The sequence below is a fragment of the Hemicordylus capensis genome, chromosome 16 (genome assembly GCF_027244095.1).
Source record: "Hemicordylus capensis ecotype Gifberg chromosome 16, rHemCap1.1.pri, whole genome shotgun sequence".
Classification (NCBI taxonomy): domain Eukaryota; kingdom Metazoa; phylum Chordata; class Lepidosauria; order Squamata; family Cordylidae; genus Hemicordylus; species Hemicordylus capensis.
The window spans coordinates 17,236,775-17,263,229 of NC_069672.1; the positions used below are offsets into that span (position 1 = coordinate 17,236,775).

The 26,455-nt window shown below is 59.8% G+C and overlaps 1 protein-coding gene across 2 annotated transcripts in view; it reads left to right on the forward strand.

Moving 5' to 3' along the window:
• The first annotated feature begins 3,259 nt into the window (after positions 1 to 3,259).
• Positions 3,260 to 26,455, forward strand: part of SPEN (spen family transcriptional repressor) — a 49,591-nt gene continuing 26,395 nt past the window's right edge. The window contains exons 1-3 of one of the 2 annotated variants that reach the window (XM_053281424.1): positions 3,260 to 3,995; positions 16,092 to 16,412; positions 19,559 to 20,038. In XM_053281424.1, the coding sequence (XP_053137399.1) occupies positions 3,913 to 3,995; positions 16,092 to 16,412; positions 19,559 to 20,038 (884 nt within the window). In that variant the 5' untranslated portion in view covers positions 3,260 to 3,912. Of the gene's footprint in view, positions 3,996 to 16,091; positions 16,413 to 17,387; positions 17,677 to 19,558; positions 20,039 to 26,455 lie in introns of those variants that run through there. The other variant, XM_053281425.1, reaches the window with a different exon arrangement.

Consider the following 26,455-nt stretch of genomic DNA (forward strand, 5'->3'; position numbering starts at 1 on the left):
AGGGCTGCTTGGAGAGGCTTGGCAGGCCTATGTTTCAGTGCTGTTCAGGCTTCACAATCTGCCCCTTTGCTTGCTGGCAGCCATCACACTGCAGTGGAGCAGGTCTCTGGCAAGGCAGTGGGGCGTCCCTCTTGCCACCTCGGGTGTGCCTGCGAATGGCACCCCAGAGCGGGGCAGGAGGAGGCTGGGAACGCTTTCTCTCTGTGTCCTTGCGGAGGACATTTTTGTGGCAAGCTTTGAATCCTGTTATACGTTAAGTAGCTGCCGGTGCTTAATTTCTAGAGGAAGAAGTGCTGGAGCTTGCATTGGCTAAAAAGCCACTCCTTTGACCCAGAAGTCTGTGACCCTAAGCCCCAGGGTGTGAGATCTCCCTGTGGTTGCTCAGCAGTAAGGGAAATCTTCTTTGCAATTGTTCAGAGGCAGAATATGATTGTTGGTGGCATTGTTAAAACAAGGCAATGGACTCTGCAGCTGTTCATCTCATCAAGCGGCATTGTAAGTAGTGGACGACATGCTGACTAAATTGACTAGAGGAAGTCCAGTGAAATGTAGTAGTCCTTTTACGTAACTCCTGAGTAGTACCACTGAGTAACTTAGGATGGATGTGCGCTTTCAAGCTCTGTAAGCAAGTGTTAATTTTCCTCTCATTAACCCCCCCTCCCTCCCCAATGTTTTGAGTGGTCTGTGGAGGCACCTGCAGTGGTGTGTGAGTGGTGTGTAATTGTCTTCGTGAGGGAATGCCCCCGAGAAGGAATTCATACCCCAGTGGCATAAGCATACTGAACCTTCGCTTTAAAGAAATAATGATCATAACACAAAGCCTTGAAGTATCATCGAATTACAGTAGTCAAGTTGCAAGGGACATCCAGCTGAATTCTCAAGGTATTGCTACTCCCAACTCTCTGGAAACTGGAAATGAACACCTCAGATGGGCTCCCTCTGTGGCCCCCCTGCTGGCGGTACAGATGGCCTTTTCAATCTGTGTGAAAAACCTCTGAGGGGAGAGGAAGCCATGGTGCCTGAGAAGAGACGCAAGGGGCAGAAGGTAAAGGCAAAGGGTGCCCTCGAGTTGATTTTGACTCCTGGTGCCCACAGACTAGCCCTGAGTTTTGACTTTGGTAGAATGCAGGAGGGGCTGGCCACGGCCATCTCCCACGCAGTATGAGATGATGCCTTTCAGCATCTTCCTATCTCGCTGCTGCCTGATATAGGTGTTTCCCATAGTCCGGGAAACATACCAGCAGGGATTTGAACTGGCAACCTTCTGCCTGTTAGTCAAAACATTTCCCTGCTGGACCGAAACCTGTGTTAAAATGTGAGGGCAGGATCACTCTTCTTGTGGGAAGGAAGATGTCCCCCTGGCCTGAAAGCCGAGGCTACAATGAACTGGCCCGTTTTCCAAATGCCACAGGAGCCTCCCTGCAGCTCTGGGAGACCAAAGGTGTCCAGCCAAGGAGGGCCTGGTTCCAAGCCAGAGTGGCCACTTCCCAGCTAGTCACTCCGAGAGCAGGACCTTGATGTGGCCTCACCTGTTTGAGGAGGCGGCCAGCCGGTCCTCCTCAAAACCTACTTTGGGATCGAATGAATGTGGTGCCTAACCCCGGCAGGTGCCCTGCTTCGTGGTGGGTGGCGGCGGCGGCAGCTTCCTCGAAGAGCTCCTCCCAGGAAGGGCCCCAGCCGCTCCACGTCCTTCTCCAGACATCTCCCGTGTAAGGGAGGCCCCACTTTGGCAGCTGCGGCTGGGGCTGCCATTCACAAGGGAGGCCTTGTCTGTAAGCAAGCAGACTCCCCCCGCCCCCCCAGCCTCTCTTGATTAGGACCCCCAGCATGGGAGGGATCCTCCTGCCGGGAGGGCCCTACGGACGGACCCCCCTGAGGCCGAGGCCGGGGTGGGAGGGGGTGGGGGGCGATGCAGAGAGGGAGAGGGGGGAGGCGGCGGCGGCTTCTTCATCCCGAGGACGGGCGTCGTGCAGAGCGCGCCTCCCCCCCCGCCCAGGCCGGGCCAAGGGTCCCCTCCCATGTCCGGAAAAGAGACCAGGCTTGACAAGACTCCGCCTCGAGTCTCTGGGCCGGGCGGGCGGGCGGGTAGGTGGCTGCTTGCAACCCGCCCAGAGATGCGCGTGGGGGGCGGCCGCGGGGGCAGAGTGTGTAGAGACCGGTTTGCATGGGGCGCCCAGCCTCGGAGCCTCTCTGGGGGGGGAGGAGGAGGAAGAGGGGGGGGGGGGCTGCCACAGCGAGCATCTAAAAGGCACGAAGAGGTGAAAACCAGGAGAGACAGACACGCATTCGCATTCACAAATGCGGGCTGACGACTCCCACGCGCCCGCTCGCGGGGGGGGGGAGGGAGGGAGGGAGGAGCTTCTCCCCCTCCCCCCCCCCCACTTGGCAATTTCCCACAAACTGCTGCAGCAGCGCTAAGAGGAGAAGAAAGGCTCGCGGCGGCCTCAGGCGTGGGGCGCCTGCGCAGAAGAAGCACGCACGCGCAAAGGAGCGAGTCAGGGAGGCGGCAGCGGCAGGCCAGCGTTCTGCGCCTGCGCGGCGAGGCGTACTGGGGACAGCGGGATTCTCTCACCCCTCCCCCACACCCGCCTCCGCAGCTCGCGCTGCCGCCCCCGCCCCGTGGGACGACCGCGCATGTGCCTACCCTCCCCCCTCCCTTAGTGTTCCGTGCGCATGTGCATTCCCACCCCTCCCTCTCCCGTTTACTCTCGAACACGCATGCGCTTGCCTTTGTTATTATTAATTAGTAATAATAAACTGCTCTCCCTTCCCCCCCATTAACAATTTCGTCTGTGGTTTAAATAAACTATTCCTAACTTACAATTTTCAGACAGAGATTGCAGGTTTTACGTTTGAATAGCGTAAAAATAAATGCGCATGCTCACCCTCCCTGCCTCACACCTTTACTTAGCACCGCGCATGCGCTCGTTTTTGTCTCCTTCCTCTTAATTTTTTTTTTTTTTTTTAGCAATTTTATTAGAGGTTTAGTAAAATACGTTTTTGGTCTTTTTTCCAGTGCGCGCGCACTCCCTCGCTCCCAGGTGCGCATGCGCCTATTCCCCCCTTTTAATGAACCATTTTTATTAGCGAAACAATGTTGAGAAACATTGACCGTTCTTAAACCAGCCTGCCCTTGACTCGCGAGTGCGCGTGCGCCGATTCCCCCATGACTTCAGAACGCGCGTGCGCGGTCTCCCCCTCCTTGCTCGGTCTTCTCCGCGCGCCCGGCCATCCAATGAGCGGCGAGCCCTGAAGCCTCCAGAACGAGATTGCCGGTGAGGACGGCCCGCCTTTCGCCGCCTAGTGCGCATGCGCCGCCGCCGAGGGGAGATCGGGAAGGAGCACTGAGGAGAAGGAAGAAGAAGCAGCAGCAGCAGCAGCAGCTGAAGAAGCAACAGCAGCGGAGGAAGAGGAGGAGGAGGAAGAACAGGAGAGGAGGAGGAGGAGGAGGGGGGAAGAAGAGCAGCCGCAGCAGCAGCCCGCGCTCGCCTCAGCAGCAGCAGCAGCAGGAGGGGGAGGAGGACGACGACGAGGCAGGCGAGGGGGCCCCGGTGGGATGGTGGCCCCCGCCGGCCCCAGCACCGCGGAGGGAGGCGGCGGCAGCAGCAGCAGCAGCAGCAGCAGCCGGGAGGGCCCTCCTCCTCCTCTTCTTCTTCATCACCACCACCACCACCATCATCATCATCACCCTCTCCCCCCTCCTCCCCCCCCTCCGCCTCCCCCCCATCTGCGGCGCCCGCCACCAGGAGCAGGAAGCGGCGGCGGCGGCCGGTGGAGGCGGCGGGGGCTGCTGCTGCTCCTCCTCCCCCCGCTGGCGGCGGCGGCGGCGGCGCTGAGCTGAGGCGGGCCCAGAGCCGGGGCGGCGGCGGCGGCGGCGGAGCGCCCATCAGCGGCCTCGGCCTCGGCCTCAGCATGGTCCGGGAGACCAGGCACCTCTGGGTGGGCAACTTGCCGGAGAACGTCCGCGAGGAGAAGATCATCGAGCACTTCAAGCGGTGAGTCCGGCTGTGGGGGGAGGGGCGAGGGGGGCGCCGATCTTCCTCCGGAGGGGGCTGGGGGGAGGGAGGGAGGAGGGAGGGGGGAGGGAGAGTGGTCCTCCCGCCAGAACCGAGTCTTGGCGGGGGGGGGAGGTTCATGCCTCTCCAGGCCGAGGAGGCCAGCTGCAAAAGAGAGCCACCTCCCCCCCCCCGAGATGAGCACTTGGGGGGTGGATGGGGTGGGAGGTAGAAGGGAATCCCCGGCTGAGAAAGCGGGGGAGGGGGCAGGTGTTGGGAGGGATCAGGGTGCTGTGGACCCCCTAGAGCACAGAGGGCGGGCTTGGGTGGGAGTTGTCAGAGGGGCTCTGGAGGAGCCAAGGGTCCCTTCCCAGCGCCTGCCATCTCCAGGGTGCAGGGAGGGGAGCCCCACCTCTGAGAGGCCACTTCCAAAAAGAGTGTGTGGGTGTGAGAGTCTCTTTCTCTTGCATGGATTGTGTGAAAGTAGAAAGGAAGGTTGGAGATGGGACACCTGTGTGTGTTTGTGTGTGTGTGTGTGTGTGTGTACACAGCTAGGAAGGTGGTTAGCCCAAATGAAAAGCGGGATACAGAATTCTGGGCTAGGGGTGTGTGAAAAGGGGGAGCCTCAGACTGGACGTGGAGCAGAAGAGGGCATGCAGCGATCCTGGCTAAAGGAAGGCAATGTGGTGTTCCTTGTGTGGCTTCCTGCCTTGGAGTTACAACCTGGGATGGAAAACCCGTCTCTGAATATGATGACAACTGCTGCTGATACTCGCCCTGTGGACCTTGTGGAACCGTAAATACCTTGGACCCAAGGCGGAAGCTAGTTCAGGGGTGCTGCTCTTGGAAAAGGAGTATTGTGCATATGGATGCCATTCCACACTTGGAGTTCCAAAGATATGGAAGGATCTTCAGGGAAGAAGCTGCAAGCTAAAGATCATTCCAGGATGGGAGCATCAGATGAAGACCAAAGCCACCGCAGAGGACCTCAGCGGTATGGACTGGATTTTTCAAAGGGCGTTCTGGAATGGGCACCGCTTTTATCCAAAGGCATCTGAACTTATTTCCATTTTTCTACCAGTACTTCCTGCTGAAACAGAGGATTTGGGCTTGTAAAGGTATTTTGTAACCACAACATGCGTGGAATTATGATATTTTCAGGCGTGAACAGGTGACCATTGCGTACATCTTTTTTTTAAAAAAATTGTTTTTTAAAGTTGCTTGGCTCTTCTTTAAAACCAATCAGGGGATTTATGAACCAATAAATGGAGACCTTGGAAATTCAAGAGCCACTTCTGGTGACTAAAAACTGGAATTCTCCTTGAAATCAACTCGCGTTGCATTCCTCTGTTATGGAAGGAATTGCTACCTCTGAAGTCTGGATTGATATGGACTGAAGTCTGTTGGATTTACATAGCTTTTTTCATTGCATTAGCCTCGGTGCAGCAGAAATTGTGTGTGCTTGTCATTTTTTCATTTAGAAAGGAATCCGGACGGTTGCATTTTTCTCTTTGACTTAGTTGTGATTGCCTTGATGATATGCAAGTGTTGGGGTGTGGCTGTGGGTGTGTGGTGGTGGATCAAGTCTGGGTGACTGGCTGTAGGGATGAACACCAGATAATGGAATTTTCTGCTCCCATAACCGGAGCCTGTTACGGCATGGTGGAAGAGAACTCGGCTGTCCATTTCTGGAAGAGGGTTTTGGTCTGCTGAAATGGTTTCCACTTTGAGACCCCAAGAAGGCTTGTAACTTTTTTCCTTGTAATTTTCTTGCTGCTGTTTAGAGTAAGAAAATTATGGAGCCTCCTTAATGAGTCACCATGGGAAAAATAGCCTTGGTTGCTACTTCATGGGGAACAAGCTTGGCTGGTGAAGCCAGGGAGGAAGGGCAGTGAAATGGCCCAGCCCCATTAAAGGGAGGCTGTCTGGTGACTTGTTGGTTGACCCTCAGTATGGATTTAGAGTTGGGCCATATGGTGGAGTGCAGAGGGCTGTATATTTTGTGTCAGGATGCCTCCCTCTACGCCCCCCCCCCCCCGCAGTAGTTTGGATTTGATGGTGAGGGAAAGCAAGGGACCTGATCCACAGCAGGAAGTGTTATGTCAGGCCACTGGTGGCCGTTCCTGGTTCAGTCCTTGTTCATTGGCAAGGGGAGGAGAAAAGGCCCATGGCAGGTCTGCCTGTGCACTGGGAGCAAAGGTTCCTTCCTCCCCCCCTGTGGTTTCCCTCCCCTGCCCTGTCTGTTCCAGTGCTTGGTTGCTGCGTGAGAAGGCGCACCAGCCCGTGAGCTGCAGGGCTCTGCCGCATGGGCTGGGATCCACAGCAGGCAGCCCAGAGAGGCTGCGCTCCTCCCCCCCCCACCCCCGTGTCCCTTGGCCAGCCCTGCCTGTGGCCACAGGCGTTTTCCTGCTGCCCCTTTGGGCTGGGAGGGAGGGAGGCCGGGAAGGGACTCCTCTCCGAGTGCTGTGTAGTGCAGTGGTCTGGCTTGCCGGAATGACTTCTTAAAATGGCGGCCAGGACCCAGTTTGAACGAGCCGATCGAGTCGGAGGCTGCGGGCAGGGAGAGGTGGAGGAGCTGGCTGCACAGGGGCAGGGCGAGGGAGAGCTTCTCCCAGCTCCCTGCTTGTTGCCGCTGCAGAGCCTCCTCCCAAACATGCAGAGGGGAAGCGGTTGCTTGGAAAAGAGCAGTGGCTGCGGGGGGGGGGGGGGGCGTCCCTTCAGGTTTTGCGGAGGCTGAACTGCGGCCCCTGCCTCCTTCGCTCTGGGGATGTCGCCGTCATGTGCAGCTGATGATGCCAAAAGCCGAGTGGCGAGCAGAGACTTGGCAAAATTAATCTGAAGAGGTTGAGATCCAGTTGCAAGAAAGGAAGGCATACTTGCCCCAAACAGGGGGATATGCAGCGATGCAGATCTCGATCGCTGTTACATAAAACCTGAAGGAGTTGCCTTGTTCTGCCTGGAGGAATTGTCTCTTGCCTGGTGCTAAAAATACTGCTCGGCTCTTCAAAAGACACGTACAGCCAAAGAGACGGTGGCGGCATTCCAGTAATTCTGGTCCCGGGGTGACAGGGGAATACCGTAATGGGTTTGGGGGTTCTTGCTGCTGTGGTGTCTGATGGGCTTATGTGCCAAGGTCTCTGAAGGAGTCCTCAAGGGAGAATGAGATCTCTCTTCCCAGCATGTTTCCTCCTCTACGTGTTCTCTCAGAGCATTTTCAATACTGGGAAAAGTTGCCATGGTGCTGTTGCTTAGGGATGGTTCAGAAAAACGGAAGGATCTGAATTAATTGCCTCTTTAAAAAAATATATATGTATATATAAATATATATCTGAATGTGCCATCAGTTTGGATATAGGCCTTGAAATTGGTCTTGCGGGGGGGGGTGCATTTGGAGATGGACGGAGCTCTTTGACTCTCCTATGGGGATGACCTAAATATTCGGCTGCCTCTTCCGGAGCCGCTGCTCTGGCAAAATACACAACTGTGTTTTCCCTGGGCTTGAGCCCCGTGGACGGCCGAATGGAGAGCGAGCTGGAGTTTCCTCGGTTGGTGGGAGCCCATTCATTGTGAGAGCAAGGCTTCCTTTGTATGCCTGGGGGTGGGGGCGGGGAGGCGTTTCCCCAGAGCGGGCTGGCTCTCCTCCTGGGGCTTGGAAGGCCCTTTCCTGAGGCCTCACGGGTGGAAGAGACCCCGCTCTGCTTCAGCGGGAAGGCGGGGGGGGGTCCTTTGGGGAGGTAGCTGGGCTCTCTGCACAAGGTTCCCACCCCTCCCCCAGCCTGAGGAGAGAACAAAGAATGGGGCGAGCGGCTGAGCAAGCAGGAATTGCTACAGAGGCCAAGCCCCCCCCCCCCCCGCCCGGTTGCGGGATGGCCAGAACCAGCTCCTGCGTCTTTGGCATGCTTCTCCTGGTTTTGATCATCCCACCCCCACCCCCGTCAGTGCCTGGACTCTCAGGATAGGAGAAGCCATTTGGGGCTGGGGGGGCACTCCCTTTTTTGTCGGGGGGGGAGGGCATAGGGAGACAGGCAGCGCTGTGGTGGTTGGCCCTCTCCGGCTGGGTTGGGCCGTGGGTTAGGGGTGTCCTTGGAGAAGAGTGGGGTGGGCCCTGGTCTCCAGGCCCCCAGGTCAGTTTCTGGCGAGAAGGGCGACTTAGTGTCCAGAAGCACCCTCTGTGCTGCTCTCCCTCCAGGGAGCTCAGGGCGCCCCCTCTGCCTGCCTCTACACGTGGCCCTGTGAGGTGGGCTAGGCAGCGAGAGGGTGACTGGCCCCGCGTGGGCCCCCGGCCTTGAGTTCTGCCTGTGTGGCGCGTGGCACTGCGCAGCGTTTCCGAAGGGAGGGCACGGCGAGGGCCATGCTGCCGGTGTGACTTGGGGGCGAGAAGGGGGCCGGGTGGGGGGTGAGCAGAAATCTTCAGGCCTGCATGCCCTGGGCTTGGCTGCACCCCCCCCTCCCAGGTCCTGCAGGCGGGCCGTGGGGCCAGCCTCTTAAGGAGGGGTTTCCCCCAGTCCCTAGCCCCACTCCAGTATGTAGGGGGTGGGTGGGAGTCTTCTAGCCTGTCGGGCCTAGGCCTTCAAAGCCCCTCTCCTGCTCTGACGCCCTGGAGTCTGCTCCCCTTGATGGTTTCGCCTCGGAATTGGAGGAGCTGACCTGTGGTGACTGAAGATGCTGCGCCATTAAGAATTGTCCCGAAATTATTGTCACTGGAAATTCTGAAGTCATTTCCCACTATAGAAATAGATGCGCCGCACAGCCTGGAAGGCAAGGAGGCTAAATATAGCAACGTGTCCTCTGCACAAATGCAAAATGTCCGCATTTCCCTTGGATGAACGGAAGGGGAGAAAAACAAGAGCCCTCAGCGACTCCTGTTTTCATGATAAAGGCGAATGTTAGTTTTCCGTCTCTTACGTATGTCTGCTCTTCCTCAAAGGCCATTTTGGATCCAAAGGATATTGGCGGGGGGGGGGGAGCGGGCGCCTTGCCTTTGACAGCGGCAGCCTGTCCTTGTTTGGGGCCCGTGGGCATCTCAAGCAAGCAACGCACCAGCCCTGGCCCGACTGGCAGCTTCCAGTGCCTGTTTGGCCTCAAGATGGGGGCCTTCCTGCAGATTCTGCATCTTCTTGCTGGCAGCTTTCTGCTCCTGTTGGAGCCTTCCTCCACCTGCCAATGGATGAGCACGGTGGGGCGGTGCACTTTGGGGCATGTTTTGCACCCCTCGCAGCAGAGTGCATGTGTGTGCGTGCACGTGCATTTTCTCTCTGAGGACTGCACGGCCTTTGCTCGGTTAGTGGAAGCCCAGCCACACTTCCAGAGCTGCCAGGAGCGCGTTCTGGCAGCGGTTTAAGAGTTGCGCAAGAGCTGTTGTTTTGCAAGGGAGCCGGGAGGCTTTGGTGGTGCAGAGAGGGAGGAGGAGGAGGAGGAGGAGGACTACGTAGCACAGCAGAGCAAGTCCTGAGCCTGCGAGGAGGAGGCAGCGCAGAGATCCCCCAGGAGAGGAAAGAGCTGTGCTTGGGTTGCTGCTGGACTGCAGTCCCCGTCCCCCCCCCCCCCGGAATGACACTTCATCCCTTGGGGTGGGGCGGGGGGCCGGGACTGCCTTCTCCAGAGCCAGGCTCTGGGCCCTTCTGGCTCTCTTGGCTCTGCAGTGACCGGTCCCAGGCACTCTGCGTTTCCGCTATCACCGCCGCCACCCCCCCGCTACTTTGCTGGGTAGAGGATTCCTCGATCTCCCCGGCGGCTTCCTTGCTCTCCATTGGAGCCGGGTGGGGGGCGTCCAGGGTGTTTTGGCATCTAGTCCTAGGATGCAGCCCTGGAAAGTGGCGGCAGGGTTGACCTGCGTCTTGCCTTGCCTGCGGGGAGGGGCCGGGGGCACCACATGTCGCTCTCTGTGCTCTGGCAGACTTCTATAAATAACCCTCCAGAGAAAACCAAAGCCACAAACCAGCCAAGCCTCCAGAAGGTTTCTCTCAACCGGCGAAACGTATTTATCCTCGTTCTCGACTGCCTCCCCTAGATCTCTCTAGGCAGTGTTCAAAGCGACTCCTTGGAGGTATTTCCCGTAATCCTCACACGCAGCTGGGGCTTGGTGGGGGGCCCAACATGGGTTTCTGTCCCGAGCCTGCTTCCGAATGGCCGCCGGGGCAGTCCTGGCCTCTCTCTCCAGCCCGTCTTGAGGCCATCGGGTGAGCCCAGGGCAATCATTCCGCCATGGGGCCTGTTTGGCAAGGGGCTGGAGCACAGGCCCTTCGCCAGGAAAAGCTTGCCGATGGGTCCCAAACATGGCGCTGCAGGATCCGGCCCTGCTGAGCGCAAGGCGTCGACAGCAACAGCGTTCGTTATAGGCCGCTTTTCAACCAAAGGTCCCAAGGTGGTTTGCACAGAGACTCAATCTCAGAAGAAACCGAAGGCAGACCCCAGCCACAGCCCCTGGAGGGATGCTGTCCTGGGGACGGAGAGGGCCGCTTGCTCTCCCCCACTCAGGAAAGAGAATGGCCGCTTCCCCAAGGTTGACGTGGTCCTGGAGGGAGGGCTCTTCCCAGCACGCGTGAGAGTCAGACTGGGCCCGGTGGGCTGCGGGTGTGGCAGCCGCTTCCTAGGCGGGTCAGTCCTGGGTGCTCTTCAGGCTTGCAGCGGAATAAGAAGGGCCGGGCCTGCAGTGGCTGACTCCTGTGCCTCTGCCAGGCGGGCCTTGCTGCCCCCGGTCCCTCGAAACGGGGCTCTCCTCTAGGGCCTGGGCAGTGCGTGCTTTGAGCAGACGGCCCTGCCTGCCTGCCTGCCGGAGAGCATCAGTGTGGGGAGCAAGCTCCCTGCCTCTCCCCCTCTGCACGTGGCCCTTTGGGGGGACCAGCAGGGTTTGGGCTTAGAAAACGAAACCCCACAGCAGTATGTGAAAGGCTGAGGGCGCGCTTTCCTGGGTGGGGCTCCTGATGTGTGGGGGGGTCTGGTGCTGCCTCTCGCCTTCCTTGGCAGGAGGAGTAGGAGGAGGAGGAGGGCTGGTGGCTCTAGAAATCACAATGTGCCCCTGGAGCCCTTGGGGGATGGGGGGGGAGAAAAAGTGCAGGATCGCCTCTAGCCCCGCCATTCAAGGGCAAACGCGCCCCCCCCCCGCTTTAGAAGAGGCCTCTCTGGGGAGTGAAACTGCGCAGACCCATTCCTTGGCTTGGGGGGCTGGGAAGTGATTGCAGCGGCGAGAAGGGCGCAGACAGGCCCGGCTCTTTCCGGGTCCCTTCTCCTCGGAGCGTGCGGCGTCAGCTGCCTCGTGCTCTGTGGAGGGCAGCCTTGCACAAGCCACCTGGGGAGCTGAGCAACTGGCGTGGGTTTCGCCATCAGAAGAGGCTCCGGCTGCCCCATTCACCCAGCAGAGCCGGAGGCCTTCCACTCGTGGGGCGTGTTCTTCAGCCTGGGCAGCAGGACTGGGGCCCTGGTGGCCCTTCAGAGCCTGAGCCAGATCCCCGTCGTGACGGTGAGGAGGGGTGCTTCTCAGACATGTGGCAGGCACCCATCTGCCGAGACCATCTTGAGGAGGAGACGGCTCCGTCTTTGGAAAGCCTTCCTTGGTCTGGACAAGCTCCCTTCTGGTCCCCTGGCCCTTCTGGCCCTCCTTGCAAGATGGGGGTGTGTTGGGGTGGGGGTCCAGCCATTCACAGAGGCCCCTTCCGGCTTCGGACTCGCTGGAGGCCTGCAGGAGCGCTCTGCCCACTCCGGTGCCCCCCTTGGCCTTGCCAGTCGCCTTGGAAAAGACTCTCTCCCCCTGCCCTGGCGGGGGCTCTTCTCTGTGGGCTGCCTTTCCACGCGCTCCCAGGGGTGGCTCTTGCACCACCAGGCCAGGAGCTGGCCGCCATGCCAGTGCTCTGCCCTGCCCTGAACGGGAGGCTTGCCAGGTGGCCTGTCAGTCGCTGCCGGCCAGTGGAAATGCCAGGCCGATCCTCGTTCGCTGGCCTGACGCAGCCGAGTGTCAACGGGGGGGTGCGTGTGTGCATCCCCCCCCCCGGTGGGGGTGGGGGCTGCAGAGGCCCCGCCTCCTCCTAGGGGCCTCCTGCTGCTTGGTGCATTTCGGGGGGGGGGGCGCATGGGGCATGTGCTGCTGCAGCTGGGGTCTCTGTGTCGCTGAGCGGGCAAGTGACTGGCAGGTCCCGGAATGTGGGTGGGGCAAAGAGCCGTGGGCATCTCGGGTGGGGCTCCTCTCCAGGGAGGGGAGGGCGGAAGAAGAGCCTTGGCCCTTGCTGCTGCTGGGTGGTGGGTGGGGCTTTCTTTGTGTACAAACAGGACTCTCAAGCAAAGCACTCAATCCTCCGGGTGGGTGGGTGGATGCAGTTGGAGCGACTTGCATCTGCTTCCCTTCCTCGTGGAGAGGATCAGCCGCCTGGCGTGACACAGCCGGTTCCAAGCTGAGCCCTGCCCACACTTGCGATGCTGCATGAGTGCCGATTAGGGTGGGGCTCTGCCCCTGCATGCTGGGGGTGGAAGCTCGTTCCGGGGGGGGGGGGAGGTTGCTGCCAGGCGGCCTGCCAGGCCTGCCACCAGCAGCTATCCAGCATCGTCCTTTGGCTCTGGAAAAAGAGCGTGTGGGGTTAGTAGTGCTGGAGGGAGAAAGCCCCCATGGGGTGCCCCCTTGCTTTGCCCATGGGATGGGCAGACTAAGAGCTGGCTGTGGAGGGCTCCCTCGCCCATTGCTCTTGAAGGCAGAATGGTCAGCCAGATGTGGGAAACTGTCTGGGGGAGCGTTGCCTCGGCTGTCCTTGGGCGAGGAGCTGGACGCTGCCTTTGTTTGCGTGTTGTTGGCCTTTGCCGCTGTGTGGTGCAGACGGGAGGCCTGCCCCTTCCTGCTCCGTGTGTGCCGAGGAGGAGCCTGTGCCGGCGGCTGCCGCTTAGCAACGGTAACCTGAAGCAAGGCTGGAGTGCTTTGATGACGGGGCTTCCCGCGAAGCAAGTCCTGTTGTGCTTGAGGAGCCAGCAGCATGCCCCACTCTTCCGGCATTTGCCGTCTTGGGGCACAAACATTGCGCCTCTCCAGATTTGTGTGTGGGTTCCTGCCCAGGCCTTTGGGAGGGGGCAGGAGCGCCACGCCAGGAAGCAGATGGACTGCAGGCGCACCCTCGGCAGTGCCCTCTGGTGACCATGAGCACGCCTTCCCCTGGGGCTCCTCCGGGCCCGGTTTGCCTGAGCGTGCAGGTCCCCTCTAGGGCTGGCAGACGCCTAGGGCAGACCCTGGGCTGCAGGAACCCCAGGGTCTGCCCGCCGGAGCCAGATGCCCGGTGGTGGCCCAGGAACGGAGGCAGCTGCTGCCTCGGAGCACCTGCTCGGCCCAGGGACCTGGTTTGCAGGACTGGGACTGCCTGCACGTGCGTGCACGGACAGACAGGCCGAGTTGTCTTCCTTCCAGCGGCCTGATTTAGGGCTTCCCTTGCTGTGAAACTCTGGAAGTCGGTGGCACTTGTTTATCTCTTGCAAATCACCCAGAGATTTCCCAGCAGATCTGGGCCTGCTGGCCATGGGTCACTGTGTGCGCGCATGTGGCTGTGCACGGCTCCTCTGCTCAAAGGTCCTGTTTGTCTCGGGAAGAGTCGTCGGTCTGACCCGTCAAACCCTGCCTGCCTCTTTTGTGCCCCCCCCGCCCCCGTGACTTCCTGGAGGAGCGTCCGCTGCTGCCGCTGCTGCTGCTGGTTCTCCTAATCAGCACTGTTAATTAAGCCACTTTCAGCTGCCGGGGGCCCTGGGAGTCTGCTGCCAGCAGTTCAAGGCTGCTTCCCAGAGAGGGGCAGGCAGGCAGGCTGGCCTGCCTTTCTGGCCACGCTCTGCAGAGGACTGGCTCAGGCATGGCTGTGTTTTGAAATCACCCGAGGCCTGGAGGTGGGCTGGCCGAAGGCTTCCAGCCAGTGGATGGAGAGGGCTTGGCGGAGCTGGCCTTGGGAACTGCCTGCCAGCCGGCTGAGCCAGCTCGCTCTGTCTCGTGGTCGCACCGGGCCTCTTCCCTGGTGGCCTCCCTGGGTGTCTCCGCGCTCCTCCATCACAGCTTCGTTGATAATTAAGCACACCGCAATGCTTGGTCTGCCTGGAGTTAGCTGGGCTTGTTATGGAGCCTGGTGGCCGCTCCGCTGGTGACCTGGTTGCCTGAGGCTGAATGGAGCCTGGAGAAGACCGCCTGCCCCAGGCTCCTGGCTCACCTCCACAGAGGGCGGGCGGCCGGCCGCTTCCTGGTCCCCGGTGGAGCCATCCCCCCTCCCAGGGGGAGTCCGGCCATGGGCCCCCAGCTGGCCGCGGCCCTCCCAGGCAGCTCGGGAGAGGGCTCCACTGCCGTGCCAAGGGGCAGCTCCCAGGAGGGCCAGGCAGAGTGGCGGGAGGAGCTCCTGCCACTGCTGGCCACGTATGTCCATGGGGCGGTGGTTGTGCTGGAAAGTGCCGCCTGCCACCCCAGCCCCACTCCCGGCCTCCTGGCGCTTGGGAAATGGTAGCCTTGATGGGAGGGGCTGATGCCAGCCCAGAGAGGGCGACGCTCACCCTGGCTGCTGCTGCTGCTGCTGCTGTCCTCAGCCGGCCGCCAAAGGGTGCAGCCCGGAAGTCTCCTGGCTCTGCCGGTGCTCTGGGCAACGTCTACTCTGCGGTGCTCCCCAACGCCGCAGTGGCGCGTTTCCCGTGGTGGCACGTCCTCGCCCGCCCCCGCCAGGCCAGGCCTTGTTCTGCTGCAGTAGCCGATGCAGCGTTGCAGGGCCGCTCCTCCCCTCCCAGGCCAGGGAGCCCCGAGCGGGGCAGCCCCCCTCCTGCTTGGAGAACAGCCTGCGGGGGGGGGGGCTGGCTCAAGGGGGCCGGCCAGCTGCCAAGCGGCCGCTGTGGCTGGGCTGCCCCCAGTTTGTGCCTGGGCGTCCTGCTGGGGCTGGAGTGGGAGAGGGTCTCCAGGCCCAGCAGAGGTCTGCGGGCTGACCAAGGTTGCCCCATGGAGACTTGGGGACAGCGGCGCTTTCTCCGGCAAGAACAAACTCTTGGTCGTGTTTTTCTCCAGGTTGCTGGATAACGTCATGCCGGGTTGTTGTGGTTGCTGTTTAGAAACATGAACATTTCTCTTGGATAGAAAGCCAGTTTTGATCCCGTGAGTTGAGAGCTCACCTAAAGAGGAGCTTGTCAGGTGTGTGTGTGTGTGTGTGTGTGAGGGAGGGAGGGAGGGAGCGAGGGAGATGTTTGGAAGTGCTTCTCCACGCAGGGGTTCGGAATTTCCTGTTGGCCAGTCTTGTCCTGTGCAAAACATGTCAAGGTCTGTCACGGAATCAGAGGGCGGTATTGGCTGCATGCTGATCATTGGCCCTGCCCGGGAAATCGCAGGCGCTTGCTGGTTTGCCTGTCGGTGTTGGGGGGGGGGGCTCTAGCCCAGTAGGAGGGCGCCTGCTTGGTATGCCGAAGGTCCCAGATCCACTCCTGGCAGAGCTGGGAGAGACCCCTCTTTGCAATAGTGCCGCTGCCAGTCAGTGCAGGCAATCCTGAACTAGATGAGTCCACTCCGTGGAAAACAGCTGCCGAGAAGCGGGTCCTACCAGACTGGGCAGGGAGGGCGGGTTGGTCTGCGTTCTGCACGGCATGGATCCTGGTTTCCTCTTAGGCACCTAAGAAGCCCAGCTGCTTGTGGCGCGTGGCCTTCGTGCCAGTGTGCAGCGGAGGGAGGTGCCACTCGGCTGCCAGCGGCCCGGACCGTGGGGGCCCAGCTGGTCATTTTGTGCAGTGCGACTGGAGGCCTCTTGGAAAGAAAGGCGTGTGCCGAGATGGCTGTTACTAAGAGTTAGGTGAATCCCTGGTCTCTTTGTTTTAGCACTGGGTGGATTAAAGTCTGTTGGAGCAATGCAAGGCCTCTGTCAAGATGGGGCTTTGCTTTCACTATTTTACTTTCTCTAACTGACGTGTCCTTGCACAAATTGTTGGTATCGAGGAGTTTTTGAAACCTGAAGAGCTGCAGGAAAGCAACCCAGTTCTGTTTTTTGGTTTAAATTAGGATTATAAATAAATACCAGGGGTGATGGAGAGGGGCAGAAGCCTTAGGAAGTAGCGCTGAGCATTTTAGCTCACTAATGTGTAGCTTTGTTGTTATATATGACTTTCTCTCTTTCTCTCTCCTAGATATGGACGTGTGGAAAGTGTCAAAATTCTCCCCAAGCGGGGGTCGGAAGGTGGCGTGGCAGCCTTTGTGGATTTTGTGGACATCAAAAGTGCCCAGAAGGCACACAACTCTGTCAACAAAATGGGAGATAGAGACCTCCGGACGGATTATAATGAACCGGGAACCATCCCTACTGCCGCTCGGGGATTGGATGATACAGTTTCCATAGCATCTCGTAGTAGAGAGGTTTCTGGGTTCAGAGGAGGTGGGGGTGGGCCCACGTATGGCCCACCCCCATCACTTCATGCACGGGAAGGACGCTATGAGCGGAGACTTGATGGGTAAGTGCCAAGGTTTCACTAGGCAGGTATTTTGTATTTGATGTGGTGAGAAACACAAACTCCTCCTGTGTAGGGCCCCCAGATGGATTTAAAATTTTGGGGAATTGTCTGCGTTTCCTCTCTTGGGTTGGAAACGGACGTGATTCCCGTCCCAGTGGCTGGTCTCTTGTGGAGCCATAGAGGATGTTTCCGGCAGCTGGGTGGATACCTGCTCTCCAGGCACGCTGGTCCTGAGATGGAAGACTTCCTGTGGCCAGCCAGGACCGTGGAGCTGCTGTTCTTCCAGAGCGGAAGGGTCCCGTTTCTTGGATAACTTCCTCGGATGTATCCCTAGGAGCAGATGGAGCTATTTTGTTACCACGAGTCTCCAGACCCAGGATGGAGTATCTCCAGAATGCAGGACCTACAGATCCTTGGCCTAGTTTTTCAGGGCTTTGTTGGTCTCTAGCTTATGTATGAAATTGGATTGTTACCAAATTGTGCTAGTAGAGTGTTTAAAGGGATGCGTCATCTTGGATTCTACAACCTTTAGCCGTGGAAGTACATGTGGTATGGTGAAGAGGGTAGAAGGCAGCTCTTGATGCTTCCCCGCTTTGGATCTACATCGCTTCCGTGTCTCTTGGGATTACTGTTCCTCATGGCATTGGTGAAGGAGACGGACACGGCTGAGTCGTGGGGATTTACAGGCCATCTGTTAAGGGGCTGCAGTAATGGCTACTACCTCGGATTGGTGGGATGGTGCACAGCCAAGATCCCAGTGACCCAGGGGAGTGGATTACTACCTAGTCTTCTTAAGGACGCCTTGGCCCTTTAGCTTTGAGGACGTGGTGCTGAGCATCAGCTGGTGGATACGGCAGAGGATGTGGACTTGGCTGGATGGTGGCAGAGCTGGGCAGTGGAGGCGGCCTGCGGGCCAGCAGTGAGACTTTCAGACATCCGTTGGGCACCTTTTCCAGACTTAGGGCTGGAGGCGCACTCTTGCCTGGGATGTACTTAGGAGCACCTGCGGTCTGAAGAACCACGGCTGGGGTTCCAGAGTCCTGCCTCATGTCCGTCTGGGACAACTGGCTTCAGCGGATTTTTTTTTCCTCTTGCCACTAAGAATATTTTTCTTGCTTGCTCATCTAAAATATCACTTGACACCCTTGCCCATTGAGAAGGTGGATTACCCCTATAAGAGGGGCCCAAATGGGGGAAGTTATGTTCACAGTTCTCTCCCTAGATTTAATGGGGAATATAGGTCGTGTTTCCACACTTGGAAAAGGTTGGTATGTCCTGCCCTGTGTCTCTTAGCCCCTCTCCTAACCCAAGTCGACCCCTCTTTCCACTAACTCCAGTAGTGATTAGTACTAATAGATAATCCACATAAGGGCTGCTGTAGCCATTAGGTTTTCCAGCTCTGCTAGTTCTTTTGTCTCTGTCTCCTGTGTCCTCCTAACGGATAAGAAGTTCTGTTTCTAGAGCAGTAACCTCCTAGAAGTCTGGCTGCTTCGGTCCTTGTCTGACTCTCACTGACTTTAACCTTGGAGAGGATGCAGAGTGCCTGTGAATGTTGTCTTTTCAGCAAGGGGAGGAAGAGCTCTTGGAATGCTTTCGACACCCTGAAACAGCTCTGCCATCTGGCATGTTGCTGCAAGCAATTGGAGACTTGTGTGCTGCATTCTAGATGCCGGAGCTGAAATGTTGACACTGGGGTGAGGCAGCTGGGCTTGAGCGGGTGGGTGCAGAGGTTCCCTGCAGAGAGACACCTTTCAGGATGTGCCCGCTCTCTCCAGCTCAGCGCTCACTGGCCCTGGGTCTGAGAGGCGTATCATAGTTGAGGAACATTTGAACTCGCCCCCAGACTGAAAAGAACAACCAACCAAGCAAGCAGATCTCTGCAGCTGGAGAGGAGATGTGTCCTGACACCCGGCAGAAGAGGAGAAACTGGGGGGGCGGGGGGGTGCACTTGCCTGTGCCCCCTGGGTGCCGAGTGCTGGAATGTCTGTTTTCAGGGAAGACCCTTGAGGGTCAGAGGAGAAGGGCTCAGAGTCCTTCTCTCCTAAAATGGAGTGTGGCGCTCTAGTAACTAACACAGGCCCTGCCTGATACTAAATCTGCAAGCATCTCTTTGGTGCGGCTGAGGATTGGGCACACCGTTCTCCTTATTAAATGAGGAGAGACCTTCAGCGCCCCCCCCCCCATCCTGGAGCCCTAGAGTTGCCTTTGCCACTTGAATGGGGTTCTCACATGGCAGGTCTTAGTCAGAGCCACAGTGGCGGGTTGGTGAGGAGGTGTCAGGCCCCTTGGAGTGTGGGCAGCCCTTTTCCTTGTTCTTGAACTATACACCCCCCACCCCCCTTCAGTTTGATTTCAAGTGGCTGATGAAAACCTCCCTATTCCGGCAGTAAATCGACCCAGATTGAGTCCTCTGTCTGGCTTTGGGTGCTTCTCTCCCTTTGGGGGCCTGTCTCTGTCTCCTCGCTATCGGTGGCGCTCAGCAGTTGCCTATATCTTGATACTGGCAGTTAGGAGGGTCCCTCTGTGCAGGAATCGAGGTGCTCCGATACGGTCTCTTAGGACTCTTCAGCAAACATGCATGGCAGCAAGTGGGGAAACGCCTTTCCAAAAAAGTCTCCTCGGGGCTTCTGTGAGGAAGGAGGAGGTGGCCCTCTTGTCCAGGGCTGATGGTTTTCTTTTGCTGCCGAGTTGTGCTTCTCAGAGGGCTTCCATGACTGATGCAAACACTTAGTGGCGGACTGTTCGGCCTCTCATACAATGAGCACCGTGACTAGCTCTAGAATCCTGTGGCCTGGCTTCGTTGTGCCCTAAAACATGACATTTTAGATCTTAAATTCCTTTTAAGAAGCTTCTTTCTAGAACTCCGACAAGACAATTGGTTTGTTCTGTGGTGCAGATCATGAAAGCCCGGCCTTGAATGGGGGGAATGGCATAACTCCTGGGTGGGTTGTGTCTAGATGCAGCCGAGAAGTGGCGGGGGGGGGGAGCATGTTCGTTTTGCTTCTTAGACTGTTGCCGCCATTCTAGGGGTTGACTGTTTGCCAAGCTAGCCAGTACCAAACTGGGGGGTGGGTGGGGGGTGGGTGGGGCCGCCTTCTCCCCCCGCCCTCTGACTGACAGCCCTCTCTTTCCCCTCCTCCCTGCAGGGCTTCCGACACCAACAGGGAGCGGACTTATGAGCATAGTGCCTATGGACACCATGAACGGGGGACGGGCGGCTTTGAGCGGACGAGGCATTACGATCAGGATTACTATCGAGAGGCCCGGGAGCGGACTTTGCAGCACGGCCTCTATTACAGCTCCCGGAGCCGCAGCCCGAGCCGCTTTGACGCCCACGACCCCCGCTACGAAGCCCGGGCCCGGGAGCCCTTTACGCTGCCCAGCGTGGTCCATCGGGACCTCTACAGGGACGAGCTCACGCGGGAGGTCCGCGGCCGGCGGCCAGAGCGGAGCTACCAGCACAGCAGGAGCCGCTCCCCCCACTCGTCCCAGTCGCGGACCCAGTCGCCCCAGCGGCTGGCCAGCCAGGCCTCCAGGCCCACCCGGTCCCCGAGCGGCAGCGGGTCACGGAGCCGCTCGTCCAGCAGTGACTCCATCAGCAGCAGCACCAGCACCAGCAGCGACAGGTATGTGGTGGCCCCAGGCGGGGTCCTCCGGCGCAGGAGAGCCTGCCGCCCGCCCAGCTGGGATGGCCCCAGCAGGAAGGAAACCAGGCCCCTTCCGCCTGGCCTTTGGGGATGGGGAGGCCTGAGCGGGGCCTCCGTGGGGCAAGCCTGGCCCGACCGGCCCCGCTTGGCATTTCCCAACCCGGCTCCAGGGGCCGGGTGCTCTCCTCTGGCCTCCCACGTGATTGCCTTGCGTTGGGTGTCATTGCCACCGGTTGGGTTGCTTAAGGCAGAGCCTCCCCCTCTCGAGGGGTGGCAGTCAGGAGGAGACCTGAGGAAGAAGGGGCGTGGCCAGAGAGTGTCTGGATGAGCAGTCTCCGCCTCCCAAGCCTCCCATGAAATGCCAGAGGCGGCGGCGGCTTTCTGGGGCTTGCTGGGGCTCCGGCTTGCCAGGACGTTGATGATGTTGGCTGTGTGGTGTGTTGGGCCTCTGTGGCCGCACTTCCCCGCCGGCCGGTGGCGTTCTTCAGTCGTGGGCTTGGGGCTCGACCTGCGCGGGCCCTGCAGGGGAAGGGGAGAGGCTGGGCGGGGAGCAGGGCCGCCTCGCTGCCCCCAGAGCCCACCCCCTGCAAGGCACCCTTGCGTCTCCTGGGCCTTGAAGGTGGAAGCTGGCCGGGAAGCGGCTCTGGCCTCCGGCTGGGCTGGGCTGGCGCCATTAGAGCAAGCTGTGTGTGGGAAGCAGGCGTGGCTCTGGCAGGCGGAGCAGAAGTGGGGATTGGGGCCTGGCAGAGCAGGCTGCCTTCCGCCCCGGCCCGGAGCAGGATGTGTGCCCTGGGGCGCCTCCAGAGCCAGAGGGGGCTTGGAAGCGGGAACCCCCGATGGCGGCAGTGCCCGGAACCCCTTGCTGCAGTGGGCCTAATTAGGCCGAGGATGCGGGCAGTGGTCGTCAGCAGCGCCTGGTCCTGGGAACACTGCGTGCAGCTTTCGGAGCCACGGCAGGCCTCCTGAAAAGTGCAGATGTGGAGCTGTGTTCCGAGAACTTGGGGAAGTCAGTCCGGCAAGTCCGGCTGAAATGAGAAACCTGCCGTAGCTGTGCTGAGTAGATTGTGGCCCTGAAGTTGAGTGGGAGGGAACTGAGCACAGAAAAGGGGCCGGAGAACATCTCTTGGAGATGGGGAAACCCTTCTGTGTGTGCCTCAAGCCGCACGAGGGGAGGAGGAGGGACCTGGCCGAGGCTGCTGGGGGGGGGGGGACTCGGCCCCCCGGCCTCCTGGCACTTGGCGTGGAGGGGCAGGGCTTGGGCCGTGGCTCCTCCCTCTCTCCCAGAGCGCAAGCGGATATGGGTGGACTGGGCTGCCTGACTGCAGGCTGGCCTCTCCCTCTCCTCCTGCGGAAGCATTTCCCAGCTCGCGGGGCTTCTTTTCAGGTGGTTGTGAGCAGAGTGCGAGGGGGCTTCCTGGCCGGGGGGGGGCACCACTGGGAAGCCGCCACAGAGCTGGGGGGGAGGCTGCTAGCTCTGGGAGAGGCCGATGGAGCAGCAGGCTGCAGCAGAGGTGGCGTGGCGGCGTGGCCCCCCTGCAGGAGCGGTGGCTGCAGCTGGGGGAGAGGGGAGGGCTGCTGAGGCCGCCTCTCCAGGTCAAGCAAGAGTGCCCTGGGTGAGGCAGGCGCTGCCCAGGCATGGCGGGATGGGCCTCCCTTGTCCAGCGCCACCCCGGTGTCCCATGGTGCAGGCGCCGCCACACGTACGGATGTGCATCCCCTTCCGTGTGTCCCCCAGAGGGTGTCCAGTTACTCTCTCAAGTGCCCACTGATTATTTTTGCTCCCCTGGCCGGCCGCCCTTCAAGAGGAGGGCTCAGTCCTTCAGTTCCCTGCAGGAGAGAGGCGCGGAGAGCAGTCCGGGGCGGGGGTGGAATGGCTGGCCCTGGCGCAGGGGGCCACCTTGGCTGGCCAGCCCTCTCTGCCCTCTGCCCTCTGCCCTCAGCTGCCTCGCGTGGTGGAACGGTGTGTGGTTTGGAGATGGGGGCTCTCTGGGATGCCTGGCCTGCTGCCGCGGGGTGGGGGGGACGTGCTTGGCCACTCCCCCCCCTTCTGGATTTGGTGCTAACCAGGGCTGTGGGTGCAAGGTGGGGCTTCTTTGCTCCGGCAGCGGCGGCCGTGGAGGGGACGCAGGAGCAGCTTTTTCCGCGCTGCCGCCGATCAGCTAAGCCAGGCAGTGGAGCCTTCGATGGGAGCTGCTGCCGGCCAGGCAAGGAGCTGCTTGTTTGTGTCTCCAGAACCAGCCTGAACTGGAATCATCCAGCCTGGCTTGGCCGCCTGCCACCTCCCCAGAGGAGGCGCTGTGTGGGATCTCTGTGTCCTCCCCGCCCCCTTGCTTTTCACAAAGCCGGAGGAGGAGGAAGGCTGCGGCCGTGGGCGATGGGGGGCTGAGAGGAGCAGCCGGCCTCCGGGCCCTGGGCAGCCCTGCTGGCGGAAGGCGTGTGGGCCTCTGCGTCCCCTCCTCGCCCTAAGGGCAAAGCGCCTCTGGGCTCCCGCTCTCTCCTCCTGGGTCCGGGCATTGATCCACCCACGACTCGCCCCGTTGATGTCCCTGCAGCGGAGGTTCGGGGGTTGACCCCCCCGGATCCTCCCTGAAGTTGGGGTGGCGGCTCCTTGAGACCCCTTGAGGGTCCTGGGGGCGCACATGTGCCTCAGCAGCCTATCTGGGGACAGCTTGCTTTAGGACTTGCTTATTTATTTAGGATATTTGTATTTGTTGTTAGACATATACATGTTGTTAAATGCAGCAAGACGTGCTCAACGTTGTTGACGTAGCAAAGGTTTGAGGAAGCAGTTCCCTGCCCCCAAAGGGCTCACCCTCTTTTGAAAACCCAAACCGCTATAAAGCGTCCCCACTCGTTTTCCTCTGTGCGCAGACTGAGTTTTGTTCTGGGCGGCAGCATCAAGGCAGTGTGTGACTTCCTGAGTCAACCTGAGTGGGATCTACAGTGAACGGAGCGGCCATATAAAAACATACCTCTCTCTCCGTGTGTGTGTGTGCGCATGCGTGCGTGCATACATGCACACGCCTTGGAGGGAACACTGCAGCCACACGCACAGCGCCAGCAGCCGCCCTGGGAAAAGGCCCTGCGCTGGGATGGAGAGACACACTTGCTCTCTGCTTGCTACGCCCTGGCTCTGTGTTGCAGCCAAGCCCGGCCATTGTCTGCACGAGGCCTGTGTGTGTGTGTGTGTGTGTGTGTGTTGCTCCTCCTCCTCCTCCGAGCACATCCCTTCTCTAGTGACGCTGTTGGTGCTGCTGGTGGCGGTAGCAGCGCATTAGGAGGAAAGCCGGTCTCCTGTGCAGGCCGAAGCGCCTCCGAGAGCCTCATCCTGCCCTTCACGCTCAGGCTGGAAATGGGAATGAGGGGCGCGGACTGGGAAGGGGAGGCCGGGCGAAGCTCCCGCGCCTGGCTGCCTGGGGCAGGTGACCAAGGGTGGGGTGGTGGGTCTGGCCCCCAGGCGCAGGCAGCCTGGCTTCCCGCCTCCTTGGGCTCTCCTGGGGCTGGCTTGTGGGTCGGCCTTCCTGTTCCCGGAGGAGGCAGGCAGGCAGGCAGGCAGCTGATGGCAGCATTTTGCAAGGGAATCGGCCGAAGAGCCCGAACAGGAGCAGCAGGCGGAGACCGTCTCTCTCAACCTCCAGGGAGTTGGGTAAAATAAAGTGAGGGCTCAGGCAGACTGCCTGGAGGGGCCGAGGCTCAGAGGGCCGGGGGGGGGGGAGGCAGGTGGAGGCAGGCTTGCTTCCTTGGAGGAGCGGCGCTGGTGGCGGGAGCGAAAGGAAACCGTCCAGGAAGGACCCTGGCGCAGGGTGGCCTCCAGCCAGGAGCCAGCTGGGTCCCGCTCCTCTAGGTGCCTCCACAGGCAGCCTCCTCCTGGGTGCCCCCAGAGGGGTGGGACATGCAGAAGGGCCTCCTGGGCCGTTGGCGTGGGGAGGTGGGCTGCCCTTCCAGGCCCATCTTGGTGGAGCTGTCTCATGGCTTCTCCAGTCTGGCTGCTGTTGCTGACTCTGGCCGTGAGGATCCAGAAGTGCCCGAGATGGTATTCTAATTCATGCCCAGCTTCCGCTAGGAAGCTGCTGCCTTCTACCGAGTCAGACCCTTGGTCCTTCTAGCTCAGTATTGTCTACCCAGACTGGCAGCAGCTTCTCCAAGGTTGCAGGCAGGAGTCTCTCTCAGTTCTACCTTGGAGATGCCGCCAGGGAGGGAACTTGAGACCTTCTGCTCTTGCCAGAGCGATTCCATCCCCTGCTGAGGGGAAGTGCTCACGCATGGAGGCTCCCCTTCATATGCAACCAGGGCGGACCCTGCTTAGCTAAGGGGACCAGTCGTGCCTGCTTCCACCAGACCAGCTCTCCTCTCCAGTGCTCACACATGTAGTCAGGATGCTACCTTGCGCCTGCAAGTTCAGTTCCATCCAATAGGCCTGAGCTCCGGTTGTTGCTTCTGACCGAGAACGAGGGCAGGGCAGCCTGTGGCCCCTTGGTCCCTGAGCCGGGAGGCAGCACAAGCAGCCACAAGGCCCGAGGCTAGCCGGGGGCGGGGGGGGGAGACCCCTCCTATAGACAAACTTTCAAATATGCAGTGTGGTTTGTTCAGACTTCTGCTGTGTCTCACATCACCGGAGAATAAGTTCTGGGGGAAATGTAACTACTTCATTTAGTGCACTCTCCAAAAAAGGACAAAATCCAAATCCAGTTGGAGCGGGGAGAAAACTGGGTATGTTTTTCTCCTGGGAAGGCAATCTTCCAAGGGAGACGAGGCAGGGATCCACCCAGATTTCAAACAAGGAACTGAAAACTGCCCCAGAAGTTCTCACCGTTGTTGTTTGTACAGTGCTGGGTGCATCAGTTCTCTTTCTTGTTGCAAAGTGGTATGCAACAATTACCAAGTCATCGTCATGATTATTAAACCATGTCTTGACACTGAAGACATGCGAGAACATGGTGGCTGTGGGGCTTGGGCTGCAGGCGTGGGGGGGGAGCAGAGCTGGTGGGAGGCCCTGGGAGGCACCCCGGATTGGGAGGCAGGGATGCCGTTGTGGCCGCTTCCTCTGTTTGCAGGGTGACCTGCTCTCCTTTGGGCCACTCCTTGAGATCTTGGGAGTGGAAATTCAAAATGGAGGCTCCTGCATGCCCGGGCGGAGCCCCACCTGGATGAGCCAGGAGCTCTTTGGGCCGTGAATAAGCCCGGACACCCTGACGGACCACGTCCCTTAGGCCAGCTCGGCCGGGCTTGGAGGTCTTGGACTAGAATGGCTGGAAAGTCAGGTGCGGGCTTGATCCCTTGCCTCTTGCATGCGTCTCTTCTGTGCACGATGACTCATCTCGCTTCTGTCGAAAGGCATGAAATTCAGTCAGCCCGTAGAGGCGGGCGGAGGCAGCGCTTCCTTAGGAGGTCCCCTGTCGGGCCAGGAGGCAGCGGCTGCTGCTGCTGTGGTCTCCTTGCCCAAGAGGACCCTCCATGGTGCCCTGGGGCTCTGAGGAAGGCTGGCTGGCTGGCCCGGCCTGCTTGGCATGTCTGGCCGAGGGAGATGTCCCGGGTGAGTAGCGCAGGAAGGAGAGAAGTTCTCCCGGGGGGGGGGGGGCGGCACAAGGCTGCCGGTGTCCCTGGCGAAGAACAACGCCCTACCCCGTCTGCTTCCAGCTCAGAGAAGAGATGCGCTTCCTCCGCCGTGCCGCTCGGCTCCTGCTCAGAATCCAGGATGCGTCTCAGAACGGCGCCGGGTGGAAATGGCCAGCTGCACTCGAGGAAGTTACCCAGAGCGGGGCCTGTGTGGAAACTCTTCTCTGTCGCCCAGTGGGCAGAGTGGATAGAGACACCTGGTCCCAATTAAATTCTTATTTTAGTTACTAATCTTTTGTGCTGGCCACAAGCCAAGGCATTAACCCCCCCCCCCCAACAAAACCTGATTAGTAACACAGTCCCTCCTCCGTGAGTGGAGGATTAGTCACTTTGAGAGGGGAGCAGCATGGGCAGTTCGGATTCTCTTTCTCCCCGCCTCCGTTTCTTCATTTCAGTTCACTAACCGTTTTAGGGGGAACATCGCCAGGTATGTGGCCAGCTCACTGTGCCCAGCAAAGCCACTGGTGCAGTCCGAGGTCCTTGGGGTCTTCAGGAAGGAGAGCTGGTCTTGTGGTGGTAGCAGCAAGCAGGGCCGGGCCCCTTTGCTAAGCAGGGCCTGCCTTGCTTTGCATTTGGCTGGGTGGCCACACGTGAGTGCTGGCGTGGTTGAGGCCCCGGCCTGCTGAAGCCGTGGAGAGCCGCTGCCAGACTGGTCTCGAAGGACCGATGGTCTGCCTTGGTATCGGGCAGTGTGGTGGTCTGTCCAGGGCGCAGCACACCGTTGGCACTGTGGGGGGCAGCGAGCAAGCCGTGGCTCCTGGCCTGCAGGGAGCTGCTTCG